The sequence below is a fragment of the Ictidomys tridecemlineatus genome, chromosome 5 (genome assembly GCF_052094955.1).
Source record: "Ictidomys tridecemlineatus isolate mIctTri1 chromosome 5, mIctTri1.hap1, whole genome shotgun sequence".
NCBI lineage: Eukaryota > Metazoa > Chordata > Mammalia > Rodentia > Sciuridae > Ictidomys > Ictidomys tridecemlineatus.
Window position 1 is genome coordinate 14918101 of NC_135481.1, and position 15847 is coordinate 14933947.

At 48.3% G+C, this 15847-nt stretch overlaps 1 protein-coding gene across 4 annotated transcripts in view; it reads left to right on the top strand.

Annotated features, from left to right (window-relative positions):
* Nucleotides 1-15847, top strand: part of Anp32a (acidic nuclear phosphoprotein 32 family member A) — a 32598-nt gene that overhangs the window by 14260 nt on the left and 2491 nt on the right. For 3 of the 4 annotated variants that reach the window (XM_005316735.5, XM_040276408.2, XM_013359195.4), the window contains exons 2-5: nucleotides 11049-11198; nucleotides 11434-11556; nucleotides 13133-13331; nucleotides 14636-14733. In XM_005316735.5, the coding sequence (XP_005316792.1) occupies nucleotides 11049-11198; nucleotides 11434-11556; nucleotides 13133-13331; nucleotides 14636-14733 (570 nt within the window). The remainder of the gene's footprint in view (nucleotides 1-11048; nucleotides 11199-11433; nucleotides 11557-13132; nucleotides 13332-14635; nucleotides 14734-15847) is intronic. The other variant, XR_013438720.1, reaches the window with a different exon arrangement.

The following is a 15847-nucleotide window of genomic DNA, read 5'->3' on the forward strand; positions in this document are numbered from 1 at the left end:
TACCTCAGTCTCTTGCTACTGTCTCCTTTCCTTCCGTCCTCAAGTTTTGTTACAGCTACCTGGCTTCCTAGCTCTTCCCAAATAGGGACAAGTGCGCTTCCTGCTCAGAGTCTGTGTGGTGGCTCTTCCTTTCCCCTTCCCAGATATTCATTTGGGTTCAAGTCTCTGCAGAAACCTTGCCTTGAATAGGCCTTTCCTGGTCACCCTTTTCTCTGTTATCTCTTGTCACATTTGCTTTTCTCCCATTTTCTTTCTTTGTAGCATTAATATTATAATATTAATATTATTTACATTAACTTATTTATTATCTGGTGCTCCCACTAGAATATAAACCTATGAAGGCAGAAGCCTAGTTTGTTTTGTATCTCTAATGCCTAGCTCAGTGCCTGGCATATAATGGCTACTCCACACAGCTTGTTGAATGCGTAAATTGAGCCTTTGGGCCAAGCAAGTAAGGTTGCTTTAAGAGGAGAGAATCAAATCCTAGCAGTTTAAGAGGTGAAAAGAGGGGCTGGGGTTGTAGCTCAATGGTGGAGCTCTTGCCTAGCACCAGTGAAGCACTGGGTTCGATTCTCAGCACCACTTTAAAAAAAAATGTAATAAAATAAAGCTATTGTGTCCATCCGCAACTAGGAGAAATATTTTTTTTAAAAAAAGGGAAAAGACCCAGGACTGTCTCTTTGCAGAGCTTCATTATATAATATCATTTCATGTGATAATTGTTCAGCACTGTTTATGCATAATGCTTTGCAGACAGTCATTTAGCAGCCTCTGGTTCATGTTTACAGGACCAGGGAGTTCACCAGTTTTCAGAACAGCTCATTCTTCATGAGACAGCCACTGTGATCAAAAGACCCTCTTAGGTTTTACATTAGGCAGAAACCTACCCCTTTATAAATCCTGCACATTGATTAATGGAACTGTTGGAGTAATGCAGAAAACTTAAATATACCTCTGTTTGCACATGACACTCCTTCAAATAGTTGGGGAAAGATAACTGTCATGGTCTCCCCCTCCCTCTGACCTACACATCACTAGTTCCTTCAATTGTTCGTTAATTGAAATTGCTTTTCCACCCTGGTTACCTTCTTCAAGTTTGCTCTTCAAGTTTCAGAATTTAAAGTTTGGGCTCATCAGTGCAGAGTGGGATGGACCAAGGAACCTGTCCATCCCACTTGTTTCTGTCAACACAGTCTAGGATGACCTTCCTGGCTGCCATGGCAGAGGCCTCCTCAGGAGCTGTTAATAAGGACAACTTAGGGCCATTTCTACAGTCATCTAGCCCTTCCCAGACTCTTAAAATTCAAGAGTCAAAAATTGTAAGGTTTTTTTTTTTTCTCCTCCTGTTTTGTTTTTTAGCACTTTGAGATTAAAGCAGTGGTAGACCTGTGAACAATTAACTCAATCTGTATTCTATTAAAAAGAGAGAATAAATCTAGTTGTATCACCAAAACCCAGGGGAACAGGTGGAACTCTAGAACTTAGGCAAAACCTGTAACTGTTTCCTTTTCTTCCTTTTTTTTTTTCCCTGCCTGTCTTAATGTCAGTCTCTCCCTCTCCGCCACCTCCACATTGTTTTCTTGCTCTCCTTCAATGTATTGCTTAACTTATTCCCCTTCTAGTTAATAGAAATATGGAACTAATATTTACTTCCAGAATTTTTTGCACTTCTATCACCAATATTTTACCATAAGCCCCTGACTTTACAAACTTAGGCAAGTTGTGCATTTTACATTTGTCTGAGGGAGAAAAAAACTAAGATTAAATTGCTTCTTATTTGTAACCCTGGGCTACTTTGTTTTGTCGTCTTGGAGGAAAGAACTTTCAGCCCCAGTCTTAGGTTCTGCGAGATTGGTTCCCATTTCTGCCCAAATCAGCGGTTTCCCATTCGTGTTTGGACACTAGGGCTTCAATGTCAAGAAATTTGCTCTGCTTCTGTCATTGCTGAGGTTAGTGTCATTTGGGGTAGAGGTGGCTAGGAAGGAAGAGCCAAGTTCAAGGAGGTTTTGATTCTGAGGTCATTTGGGCTTCCCTGCCTCTTTGTACTCTTAACCCCCTGGGGGCTGAGGCTGGATGGAGGGCTGCACTCAACTAGGGTCCTTCCCTGGCAGCCCTTTGTATTTGCCTCCTGTGTTGACTCTTTCTTAGAGGAGTTAGTTCATCAGGAGAGGCTACAACTTTGGGATGTGGGCCTTAGGCTAGGAGTTTGACTTCAGTGGCCACTCTAAGCTTGGGTGAACCATTGCTTGTTTTCACCCAACTTCATCAATTGCTCAGGGCTGGATCAAGCACAGCAGTCCCTAGAGGTAGCACTGATGGGATTCTTTAGTTATTTGAAAAAAAAAAATTTTTTTTTTTTTTTTTTGTATCATGGGATCGAACCCAGGAGCCCTTAATCACTGAGCCACATCCCCAGCCCTTATTTATTTATTTATTTATTTTATTTTGAGACAGTCTCACTAAGTTGCTGAGGCTGGCTTTGAATTTGTGATTCTCTTGCCTCAGTCTCCCAAGTATCTGGGATTACTGGAGTGGCAATGAGCCCATTTCGAAACATTTTTTAAAAGCCAGTTGGGGCTGGGCATGGTCACATGCCTGTAATCCCAGCAATTCCAGAGGCTGAGACAGGAGCCTTGCAAGTTGAAGGCCAGCCTCTGTATTTTAAGAGACCCTGTCTCAAAGTAAAAAAATGAAAAGTGCTGAGAATGTGACTCAGTGGTAAAAGTGTTCAATTCCCAGTAGGGGTGGAGGGGGGCCGGGTGGAGCCAACTGGAGGGCCTGGGAGTGTTTGGCTCAGTGGTAGAGTGTTGCATGGCATGTATGAGGCCCAGGGTTCTACCTCTAGCACTGACCCCCCCCCCCAAAAAAAAAAAAAGCCAAATAGAAATGGGGCAAATGCACACAGCAAAGCTGTGAGAAGTGTCCTGCCTCTGAGTCTGAATGGCTTGGTGCCTTCATAGCCACTGTGGGCTGAGCTGAACAACAATGGAATTGCCAGCTGAGTATTACAACTGGGGAAATGAGTTCACTTCTGTTTTGCAGTCACAATCTAAACAAGGCAGAGACCCTAGGCCCTGGGTCCCAAGGTCTGTAGTGGGATTTCCTCAGCAGTTAGTTTCTATAGTCCACAAGTGGGCCCAGCCCAGCTCTGCTTAAATGTCCTCATCTGGTTTCTGGAGCTAGTGCCAACCTGATCAGTCACTGGAGCAGTTGACTTACTTAAGAGTTGTTTTAGTGGGCTGCTTTGCCTCAGAAAGTGGAAAAAAGTGTTGGTTTTCTAGAAGCTGGATGGTTCTGCAGGGCCCCTGCCCACCTGCACCTTGACCCTTCCTCCAGCCTGACTGGCTTGTTCCGTGTTACCGCTCAGTAAGCCATTACCGAGAGCCAGCTCCTCTGGGCAGAGGACCTGCGGGGACTCTGAGACCTGAAACCTTAGTAAGGCTGTGTTTAGAGAGAAGGAAGAAAGAATGGCCTTGTAGCATTTATCAGGGCACTTGGTGGGCAACTGGCAATTTGCCTGGGAGGGTGGAAGGAGTGTTATTCCTGTTGACTGTGCTAACAGAGAGCTGAGAAGAGACTGACTGCCTGGGGAGGGGGTGCCATGTTTTTATGAGGGGGCATTAATGGATGGGAGGGGCATGGGAATCCTACTTTTTTTTTTTTTAATCACCCAGGATACCAGCTCTGGGTTCGTTGGCCCTTGAAATCACCTCCTTTGGGGACTGAGTTTGATGTGAAGTGGACACTCATAGATTCAAAGTATTTGGACCCACAGAAATTTTGGAACTAAAAGTGGCCTCATCTCTATTCAAGCTCCATTGTCCAGTATATGGGCTAGAGACCAGACAGAAGCCCAGAGAGTGTGGTGACTTCACAAGGGCACACAGCAAACTAGTGGCACAGAGAGGAGACTAGAGGCAGGTCATCAGACTGCTTGAGAAGCATCCTTTGCAGTGTACCTGAGTGCTACTTGTCCCCCTTTCCTTCTCTGCTTGCTTGCCTATTCACTTACACACACATCCCTGCTCAGACTAGTTGGGTGTATTCTTGCCTCATCTGGTATTCTGGCACCCCCCCCCCCCAAGATAGGAAGGGAGGAGAGGCCACTTGTCTGTTCCTGAGCCCTGTCTCCTCATTACATCCCCCTCCCCCAGCAAATTCAGAACCCAGGCCCCCTCCTCTTCTTCAAAGCCCCCAAACTGCCCTCTGGGCCCTTTTCCTGTAACTCTAGAAAGGTTTTCCTGTACAGGCTCTTAAATTAGGCAGGAACTGCAGAGGCTGGGCAGTTGGGGAAGGCTTCCCACAGGAGGTGGTACCCATCAGGTCAGTGAAGTAGCATCATCTAGATTGGCTGAAATGAGGTTTAAGGGGAGGAAAGCTACAAAAGTACCACGTAGGGGGTGAGGCTCAGCAACGGTGCCTTAACGGGCATAAAGTGAGGTCCTACAACTACTGGGATCAATACTGCGCCAGCCTATCTTTAACTGGATGGAGCTTTCGCAGTGGAACCAGCTCCCTCTGCTCAGGCAAAGCCGAAGCCAAGTCCTCCCCACGCCCTGGGGAGGAGAGAGGAGCGAATTCCAGTTCCCGGTGGCGGTGGTGACTGTGCACGAGCGAGTCACAGGGTTTATGTTAATGTGGGCCCTCCCCCCGCCGCGGCTCAGCCTATGAGCCGGCCTGGCCGACAGCTTAATTACCGCTGCGGCGCCCTGGGCTCGCGTTCCTGGGCTCCCGAAAATAATCAGGATGGCGTCACCACTTTCTGCGCCATGTGCTCCTCGCTGCCTTCCTAGCTCTATTGTAGGAACAACAACAAAAAAATCAGGGACACGGATGCTTTTTTCTTGGAGAGATTTTTGTTTGTTTTTAAAGTAGCGTGGGGCCCTGCCCCTAGTTAAGATTTTGAAAGATCTTTGAGAAGTGTGGAGACCTAAAGCTTGGCTACCATGGAGGCTGCAGAATAGCCTCCTCTTGTTAGCAGAAGCTGGGAAGCTTCCTGGGTGATCCGTCAATTCCACGGCTTTCCACTAGGGACTGCAATTTCTAATCCAGGGTGGCCATGTGTGTTATAGTGAAAAAAGAAAGAAAAGAAAAGAAAGGAAAAAAAATCACCCGGCTGTGGGGTCTGGGGCACTGGGTGCAACTCTGGACCTTACTGCTGCTTCTGGGAAAAAGTGATCTGAGCGGAACCAATGTTTTGCAAATCGGGTCGTGTTTTTGTCTTGTTTTGCAATGCTGGTAATCAAGTCCAAGGCTTCATGCATGCCAGGCAAGTGCTGTACCACTGAGCCACATTCCCAAAACTCCCCTACCCCATGTTCCTTTTTTTGTTTTGTTTTAGGTGGACACAATATCTTTATTTTACATTTATGTGGTGCTGAGGATTGAATCCAGTGCCTCATGCTCTACCATTGAGCCACAACCCCAGACCCCAAAGTTCTTTTAATAGAAAAAAGTAATTGTAACTTTGTTTCAGGTGTATATGTCTATATTCCCAAAATGTGTGCACTGAGTACATAGTGTATTTCTTGCTGTGGGGTGGTGGTTAGAAAGCCACTGGCCTAGATGATCCCTAGCTTTGTAGCTTTCAAAATGTCTAACTTTTCTCAAAGAGCCTTAATACCCCCACCCCAACAGACCTGACTTATTTTCTTCAGGTTTTGCCATTCTTGCTCTGAAACAAAACTATAGATTTTATGGTTAAAACAACAAAATCACATCTGTTATAGCTGTGTTAAATAATTTGGCCTTCTAGCTAGAAATGGGATCTGCAACAGGGGATGGCCCATTTAGAAGCTGACCTATTTAAAACCATGAGCACCAAAAACACAGGGTCAATTTGATTTGAGTCTTCTCTGCTGTGCAAAGACTGGAACCTGGAAACTAAATTGCTCAGGGACTGACAAGTTGAAACCAAACAAAACCATATGTAGGTGTGAAAATCAAGAGGAGTATGTTTCTGAGCATGCTGCCTTGGTTCCCCAACAGGTTAGGAGGCCCCATGTTTTTCAGAGGAATTTCTGCAGGCAGGTGGATGATATGCATCTATAGCCTGCCCTTATTCTCACTGCCATGTCTTGACTACATACAGTAGAGAAGGCAGTGGATAAAGGGGAAGGCAAATAGCTTTTTTCAAACTGGAATGTTCTAAGTACATCATTTCATTTAATCCAGTCCAAGGTGATGGGCATTGTAGTCATTAGAGGAAAATTGGAAGCTCAGGGAGGTGAGATGGGCTAGTAAGTAGAAAATCTGGGCTTGAGCCAGGTCTGCCTGACTCTAGAGCCTGCCTGCCTTTTCCCCACATCTCCCTATTGCCTCAGGAAGTACTGGAAGCATACCGGACAGTTCTTACTCTGAGCTTCCTTTTCTCTGGTTCTGCTCTTTAGAGAGCTCTGTTTTTAGGCCCAAGCTGTCCATTTTAATCAGTGCCAGCTTCACAGCTATGTGACCTGTGCTGCAAGAGCTGCTGTTGTTACTACCTTAGAATTCTTCATGATTTTCTAAACAAGGGACCCACATTTTCATTTTGCACTGGGCCTCTGATTTATGGAGCCTGTCCTGGCTGTGAGGTAATACATCCACTTTCTTGGGTTTTCTGGGTGCCTCTTGGCCGTCTCTGGCTTTCTGTCTTCTCTAGTGGAGACATTTGGAGCATGCACTCTGTCTCAGCCTCAGTCCTGCTACCTGGCACCCTGGGCTGGAATTGTTTACTGGCTGACTGTCTCTTCCTTGCCAGTCACCAAACCTTGCTGGCAAGGACCCCAACCTTGGCTCACCATCGGCTCTGTGTCCCCTCAACCAACAATGTTGCAGGAACACCCTGTGTGGAGAGGCCTAGAGGCCCATATACTGGGTCAAGTTGGGAGCAAACACAGCTGCCCTGCCTTTCAGGGGCACAAAGTAAACACCCCAAAGCTGCTGCTGTTTATCAGAGGTAGGGCTTATCCAATGCTTATTCCGCTGGCTACGCTGCAGGTCCCGTGGCAGTTTGCCTCTCTTGGTTTTCCTGGTACCTAGTATTGTGCCTGGCACAATAAAGAGGACATTTGTGAGGCAGTTGCTCTGGTGTCCGCTCCCTGCTAGGCTGATTACGGAGAAGGACAGTCCCTGACCTCTAGGAGGATCAGATGCTTAATACACGATTAAATGATTCATGTAGCAGCTGCCCTCAGAGCCCCAGGACGCCCAGAGCTGGATACAAGGAAGGCTTCCTGGGGAGGGGACTTGAACTAGATTTGTAGTGCAGGGTGAGGGGTGAGGAGTGTGGGGATTAGAGGAAGGGGAGGGGGCTTGTAGGTCATGTTTAGGAACGTGAATGTTTCTGAGGCATTGAAAAACAAGGTATATTTTCTAGGTTAGAGTTTGTGTTTTATAATTTAACAGATGTCATCCCCTTTCTAACAGGCAAAAGCTTAAGGTTTTGGGGACAGAGATAGGGTCAGTCAGCCCATGGAGTCCTTGGCCTCCAGCCTCCTAACTATAGCTGATTCCGAGGTCACAGAGACCTCAGTTGGAGGCAAAAGCAGTGTTGAAGTAACTTGAGGTGACAGTGACCATGGCTGCAATGTTGGAAGTGGAGAGGAAAGGTCAAAAGGACTTCAGAGTTTTGAAACAAACAAGTTGTTCCTTTAGAGTAATAATGTTTGTGTTTATCATGGAAGTTTCAGCTCCCACTGGTGGGGAATGACTGAGGCCAGTGCTTTGGGGACAGTTTTTCAAGAAATGCGGGAACCAGGATAGTCTGTCTGACCTGGGAATCTTCAGTGCCCCTTCATGGACATCTCTTGAGGGCAGAATGTGAATGTGAGGCTCTTTCTGGGTATCACCACTTGAGCAGTGAAGTGGCGGGTCTTGTGGGGTTGAAAATTCCCATACCAGCAGAATAGTTCCAGTTGTTGGGCTACAAAGAGTAACCACGTTTGGATATTTTTAAATCACCGGTGGAACTGGGAGAGTCTAAACCCAAAGTACAAATTTTCAGTTTAATTTTAACTTTGCACTTTGCTCACACCCAGGACTTGGCAGGAAAATGGGCTTTTTTTCCCCCTCCCCTCTCCTTTTTAAAGCAAAACACACCATGCAAAAGGGATGTTCTAGCGTGGAAGGGTTAGGGCCAAGGCTGCCAAATTCCAGAGGAAGCTGATTGGAATTAGAGCAGTTCAGGGAGGGGCCCAAGGACTGGGAATGCTTCAGTCTGCCCTGGGGTACTACAACACTGGCCTGTGGAGACAGGTAGGAGGGTGACCAATGGGACTTCCACAGGCCAGCAGCCAGGCTGGAGTTGTTTTGTTCTCTTTGGTCCATTTGAGACACTTCATAGGCAGCTCACTTGTTCCCCCACCCCACCCCACCCCTGCCACCCATGTGATATAACATGGTTTGGGCTTTTTGGTGATATCAGCAACTACAAGATCTAGGCCCTGACCCCTCCCTCTTCTCTTTGGTCTCACCCTAAACAGTGTGAACACCTTTACTTCCCACCCCTGCCAGGAGGGAGACACAGGAACAGTGGGGATTCTGAGTCTCCACCTGTCCCTTCAGAAGTTCCCAGGGAGCAGCCTCCTCTGTGGTTTGGGAGAGAGACAAATAGTGGGATCCTAGGGCCCTCTGGATCTGTGCTCCGTCTTGCAGCCCTCTGAGTCAGGGCTGGGTTAGGTTCTATGCTTTGGTGACCAAGGAAGTGTAGCCAGGGTGGGGAGCTCTGGAAGTGCCGCCCACGCAGCTGTTGGAGCAGTTAGAAGAGGGGGGGTTGAGAGGAAGCAGTTACAGAGCCAGGAGAGCCTGCAGAATTGAGGTGGGGTCTGGAGAGTGTGTACCCTACATTTAAGAATGTCAGAGAAGCTTCCAGGGGCCACCCTCCATGACTGTGCCCTGGGTTTTCAGGACAGGCAGTGCTACTGTGGCCACAAATAGAGGAGGATGCCTAGTGAGGGTTCAAGGAAGAGTGATGTGAATAAAAAACATTAGGTGTCAGGGCTTGTATTGTGTCCCTGAGAGAAGTGGCTGCAGTTTGGGTATGGTACTGGGAGCTGGAGACTGGCCTGGTCAACATTTCCAGGTATCTGTGGAATCTCTAGGTGGCGTGTGCCCTGGTCTCTGCACTGCCCCCGTGCCCCCCCCCCACACACACACACCCAGTACTGAGGCCCTTTACTTCTTGGCTAATGGCAGTGAGTGGAAAGGCCATTGACCAGGCCAGGAAAACCACGCCTGCAGTCTCCAGGGTAGACCAGAGTCTCTTCTCACATTTGTCTTTCCTTAGTGGAGCTTCAGGAATTCCCAGGCCTTCTAAGGAAACCAGCCGACAGGGGCCTCCTGACTCCTGTAGAGGAGGTGGGGGTTACTCTTTCTCCATTTACTTGTCCCCTATAAGGCCTAGCTTCCTGGCCCCACCCTGATTTTCTGCCCGAGGGTAGAGGGCCTCCGGGATTTACTCCCAGGCACTCTTGCCACTGACCTGAAGAAAGTAGTTTGACCTTGACATCCAGTCTCTACTGGGGACTGAACTTGCCCACTCCACACCAGTGGGCAGGTGGGCCTTTATGACTAACACCTAGGCTGAGAGATCATTAGCTCTGGAAGAGAGCTGCTGCTTCCAGGCTTTCCCTTCTATAGGAACCCACAAATTACTGCTGTCATGGGCAGGGCAGTTGTCCTCCACCAGGAGGACAGCAGAACCCTGCTGGGCTCTGGCATCCAGCTGTCTCCCATTGTCCCCTGCTCTGCTCCCTGGCTTAATGTGGGCTATGTTCCTACTTTCCTGCAAACTTCCACCTGGCCCACAGATGGCTGAATAAAAGGGTTACCTGGAAGACTGAAGCAAGTTGGCCAGCCGAGGAGATTGGGAATCCCTGGACAGGGTCCATTCTGCTTATCCAGGAGAGGCAAAGGCTCTGAGGGGCAAGCAGGGATCCTGCAACAAATGCAGGAGTGCTGTGGAGAAGAGACAAGCCTATGCCATGTGACCCAGTGGTGAAAATTCAGGGCCATTAAGTGGGAGTCCCAGAGAGGGAGGTGGCATCTCAGTGGACATCTCATGTCCTGGTAGGCTTTAGGGAACCAGCAGGTTGGGATGTTATGTCTAGGTCTGAAGGGACCCTCTCAAGTACCAGGTGCAGCCAGGAGATTCCTTCCGACCCTGAAAGGCCAGGTTCTCCAAGCAAGTGGCATTCACTGGGCAGGAGTAACTCAAGGGTAACCTCTTAGAGGCACCCTGGTGTCCCTGCTGGCTCCCTGGTCATTTCAGACCTGACATCTGCTTGCTCTTCCTCTCCTTGTTGTCTGACCATGTCTACTGGTCATCTTGTTATCTGACCAGGTCACCCTCAGCCAGATCTACCTTTTAACCACTCCTGAGGTGAATTTTGATCAGTTATTTCTACCTCATTAGAAATAAAGAATTTAGTACCGATATTTGGGTAAAGGATAGGTGGGAAGCAGGGTCTCATAGATGCTTCCAGAGACATCCTTGGGGATTTTGCCAGCCTCAGCCTTTCATTATAGATGGATCCTCGGTGGGAGGCATTCCGTTCTCTCCTTCCCCATCTGTGTGCAGGACCCTGGAGAGCACAGAGCCAGGGCTAGTTGCAAATGCTCAGGGCTCACATGTGGTGAGCAGTACAGAATGTTTGCAGCCTCGTGGAACTTTTATTGGACAGCACTGGTCTAGGGATGGGGACTCAGGAGTCCCTGGTCTGCCCCCTACCATGGGGTAGCAATAAGCGCCAGGGGCCAGATAAGCAAGCTCTGTGACAGCCGGAGAGAGTGAACGAGCATATGTGTGCCTCTTGGGCACCATGAACAGAGGGTTGCAGAAATACGGAGAGGTAAAGGTGGGAGGTGGCCTCTGTACTGCTGAGGCAGAGAGGTGGGGGCAGGGAGGAGATCTGTCCTGGGCAGCACAGTGATCAGGAAGTGACATTTTTGTGTAGTGATGGACTGCTTCCAGGGAACATCTCCTCCTCCTCCTCTAAGGAGGCCTCCCTAACACTCTTCCCCACTTATCCCCCTACCCCCTTCCATTCACATGGTCCTTCCCTTTCCAGGTGAAAGAACTTGTCCTGGACAACTGTCGGTCGAATGAAGGCAAAATTGAAGGCCTCACAGACAAATTTGAAGAACTGGAATTCCTAAGTACAATCAACGTAGGCCTCACCTCAGTCGCCAACTTACCAAAGTTAAACAAACTCAAGAAGGTAAACAGCACGGGAGCCTGTGTACAGGGAGCTGGGTGGGCAGGAGGGGGGTGATTACTTTGTGTGCAGGCAGCGTAATTGAAGGTGAGGCCAGGTGCCTGCACCAACCTGCCTGCAGATCCCCTGAGACTGCTTCCCTTTTTCCCTTCCTCTCTGTTCTGGGAGAATCAGGAGGCCCTGAGCTGAGAACCTTTATTTTAAAAGCCCTTTCTGCTTTTTTTGTCTGCCTGTTTAGCTCGAACTAAGCGATAACAGAATCTCAGGGGGCCTGGAAGTATTGGCAGAAAGGTGTCCGAACCTTACGCATCTAAATTTAAGTGGCAACAAAATTAAAGACCTCAGCACAATAGAGCCACTGGTAAGTCATTTGAATGCTCCCCTCTCTGCTGGGTTGAGAGAGGGGGAGGAATTGGTATCAGAGAATACTGCCTTTGTATTTGTATAAGAACTTTTTTCATTTATCATAATTTCTTGGACTCTCATTATATGCTGTTAGGTAGGAGCTGCTTAGTCCATACATGAACTGAGGCCCAGAGTTGAAACAGCTAACTGAGGTTACACAGCCAGAATGGGCAGTCAGTGTGAAGGCAGGATGTGGACCCTGGCCTCGATTTCTGGTCTCAAGCTTTTCCCTCAGTTTCCACTCACTTTGGAAACCTGGACTGTACTTCAGGCTCTGTGCATATTGCCCTTCTTTGAGCAAGAAGGAGTGACCCCAGTTGATGGACCAGGGTGGCAGAATAAGAAGCTGGCATTTCTTTCTTATGCTCAGAGCTTACCTATGTCTTGGGGTCAGCCAATAAAATGTACTTCCCGCAGCACAGTTCTGTTCTGGTGTCCCACTCGTCTCCTGGGAGAAAGCAAAACTAGTTTGGTCTGCCTGGAGGTCTTGATTTTGTAATTTTACTATGAAAGGAAAAGTCTTGTAAGTTCTTTTGAGTTTGGAAGTGTGGAATATTTTTTCTTGGAGTGTGTTTGGGGACTGAGTAAATGAAATCCTCGTAAATGTTGCCATTCAGTCACCATGTACTGGACACACATGCTCCTCCCAGTGGCCACACCCGTGTTTCAGCAGGCTCCCCTCCATTAGTAGTGTGATGAGTGCTACACTTCCCTGGTGCGGGAAACTGCTTTTGGTTGGGAGGTGGTGGCTCATCACATAGCACAGTCAAGATGCCTTTGGCATCTCTGCTGAGAATGACCCAGGTCACAGGTGCCAGGTGTTCCAAGTATCAGAGAATCAATATTGACCCTGAGAGGCAGTGGCTTTCCTCCCCAGTTAGGCCGCCCCCCATCCCAACAGGGGCTCACCTTGGGTCAAACTGCTTGAGTTAGTCTGGAGGTGAAGATGCGGCTCTCACATGCAAGCTGTGGCCCCTTAGCTTTCTCAGCCATCCAACAGGGTTCATGTGAGCTTAGGACCAAACTAGTACAAAGCTTTGACAAGCACGTCCTGCTAAGTACTGTGGACAGAATCTGGACCTTTCATCAGTTTTTCTCTTGTCCTTTTGGGCAAGTGCATGATCACAGGTCTGTGCCTCTTGTTTCCTGTAAAACTCACTAATAATTTCAACCTAAGCGGTTGCAGAAAGAATTGACTTCTATGTGAAGTGCTATGTTAACTGCCATGACAATCATGTAGATGCAGAAGTTAGTTCATGTTGCCTTTTAGTTCCTCAGTCTCTGTGGTCACAGGGGTACTCGGCAAAGCTGTTGGTTCATGTACCAAGAAGGACCCAGGTTAATTTCAAGACCGTCTCTGTTAAGGCAACAGCTGGAATTGCAGAATAAAAGCGTTAACATTAAATAAGGCTTTAAAGGTCCTCAAGTCCAACCCATTTTCCAGATGAGAACTTTTCTGGGGTGACCACTCCTGACTTATGCCACCTCCCATAAATTGCTCTCACTCTTAACTTTTTTTTAACCACTTGCAGAAGAACTTAGAGAACCTCAAGAGCTTAGACCTTTTCAATTGCGAGGTAACCAACCTGAACGACTACCGAGAAAACGTGTTCAAGCTCCTCCCACAGCTCACGTATCTTGATGGCTATGACCAGGACGACAAGGAGGCCTCCGACTCCGATGCTGAGGGCTATGTGGAGGGTCTGGACGATGACGAGGAGGATGAGGATGGTGGGTAGTGATGAGGTGGAGGATGGGTGGCACAGGGCCGCAAGGGCTCAGCCTGAGGCCAGGGGCTTCCTCCTTGGCTTGAGGCAGGGTGGGCTAGCTGCTGGGAAGCCCCACCTGCTACTGGGGGTGGGCTGTCTATTTCCAGAGAGCCTGCCTTCCCCCTCTCCCCCAGACCCTAATAGGTCTCATTGGTTATTTCCCCTAAAAGAACAGGATACAGACCCCAGAGGAACATCTTGAGATTGTGTAATTTCTTTAAAATTGAATCTTCACTTCAATTTTTGTCCCTTTTCTGAAACCTCGCAAGGAATGTGATTCTGTTGTCTCTCTCTATATAATTTGAACCCAGATGTAGACACTTCCAGGTAGGGGGCAAGAGGATAGGTGAAGGAGGGGTGTAGCCTGAAGACCCTCTTTCTCCAGGAAGTGGAGACCAGGTCACCAGCCAGAGAGACTGTGGGGCCCCCTGGTGGCTATAGCCCACACACTGCTGGCCAGCTCTGGGGTGTGTAGGAGGCTGCAAGCAGTGCAGAACCTTCAGGAAGGAAAGACTGGGAAAAGGAGTGCCTCCTTTTGACTTCCCACCTTCCCTGCTGTGGGTACAGTGTGGTGTCTCCACTCCATTAATTCAGACACAAGATTGATTTTTCCTTGCTATATTAGAATTATTTTATAAGGTATTTAGATTCCCTATTTGTCTTGGTGGATAATAACCATCCTCCTTCCTGAGGTGCATGTGGTGTTTTGGTACACAGAGGAGATCTGAGGGTGCAGCAGGATGGTCCAGTCTTAAAACCAGGCTTCCAGACCTCTGCTTGGCTGCCCACCTCTGATTCCATGTGTGACCTTGAACAAGTCATTTGTCTCTACTTTAGATTTCTGACCCACATCCCTAGTCCTTTATTTTGAGACCCACTAAGTTGCTGAGGCTGGCTTTGACTTGCGATCCTCCTGCCTCACCCTCCTGAGTCACTGGAATTATAGGCATATGCCACCACACACAGCTCCTGGGAGCTCTTTATAAATGAATCGACCTCCTTGCTTCCTCTGACTTGTGCTTGAATCTGGCAATCTGGCCTCGCATCCACAAGAGGTCTTTTGCTCTCACAAAACTTGAGGGGAGGGCTAACCTTGTGGATCCCTTTGAGATGTTTTTAATCATATCAGCGCTCGTGTCAGTGAGAGTACTTGGGCTTTGGGCTCCAGAGCGTGGGAGGGCTGTGGGACCCACACTAGACCTTGCTCACGAGGGAGGTGGCAGCTCACCACCCCTTTTGTCTTTGTTTCCCATCCCAACTGAACAGAGGAGGAGTATGATGAAGATGCTCAGATAGTGGAAGATGAGGAAGACGAATATGAAGAGGAGGAAGGGGAAGAGGAGGATGTGAGTGGAGAGGAGGAGGTAAGGAGGCGGGACTGCAAGGGCGCCATGTCCTGGGTTCCCTGGTGCTGCCTCTGAGCCCGTCCTGCCAAACACCATGACCAACCTGGGCAGCCAGGGGCCCTCGTGGGGAGCTACTCTCCCACGGGCAGGGGAAGGAGTGCCTTTCACTGGACTGTCTTTGGGGGTAAGACTTGCAAGTAGTTCTAGGGAAGTAGCATTAGGAGTGGGGAAGAAGATTCTGGAGCCAGGGACTCACCTATTGGGGGAAACCTGGCCCTCTTTTCTGTATGAAAATTAGTTCTTTTGGAAGTATAGAGTCCTGGCCCCATTTGCTGCTGTTTTGCATTCATATGTTAATTACGATACTGAGCACTTAAAAGTGTACCAGGTAAAATTAGGCAGCTTGGAACCGCTAAAAGGTAGGATAAGGTACTCCTGGGTCTCAAATCAGAGGAATAGGGGTCATCTGCACACTGAGAAAGTAGTGCATCAAGAGTGGGCCATTAGCCTAGTGGATCTACTGATTCCCAGTTTTTCAAAATATAAGGTCTATGAAGGTGACAAGGGAGAGAGCAGTCTGAGGGGATATATCCCAGCTCTATTGTGTACTAGTCTGTAAATTACAGATCATGATGTATCTCTCACTGGGTTATTTAGAATATAAAATAAAGTGTAAGCAAAATGCTTGAGGACAGTGTCTGACAATGGGTGAGTGTCTGACCAGTTAGTGTAGGCATTCACACCCTCCTTCAAGTTCTTGGCTCTATTTGTGTTTTGGTGTTCCAGCTCTCCATAGCAGAAGCATTTTCTATGACTTGTTTAGTATTCCAAACCAACTCTTGCTGCTAGCAAGATAACAGTGTGGGCAAGGTGCCTGCCCCTGCCCCCTTCCTTACCATCATCCTCACTTCCTGTCTCCTTCACTTGGATGCAGACATCCACCTGCCATATACGTAGATACTTTGTTCAGGCAGGGTCTCCCAGCTACTGCTTGGCCTAGGCCTGGAACAGGTGGGGGGAGGCCAGAAAAGCTGGTGAGAAGCCGGGTGCAATGGCGCACACCTGTAATCCCGGTAGTTTGGAAGACTGAGGCAGGAGGATTGCAAGTTCAAAGCCTCTTCTCCCTAGGTCT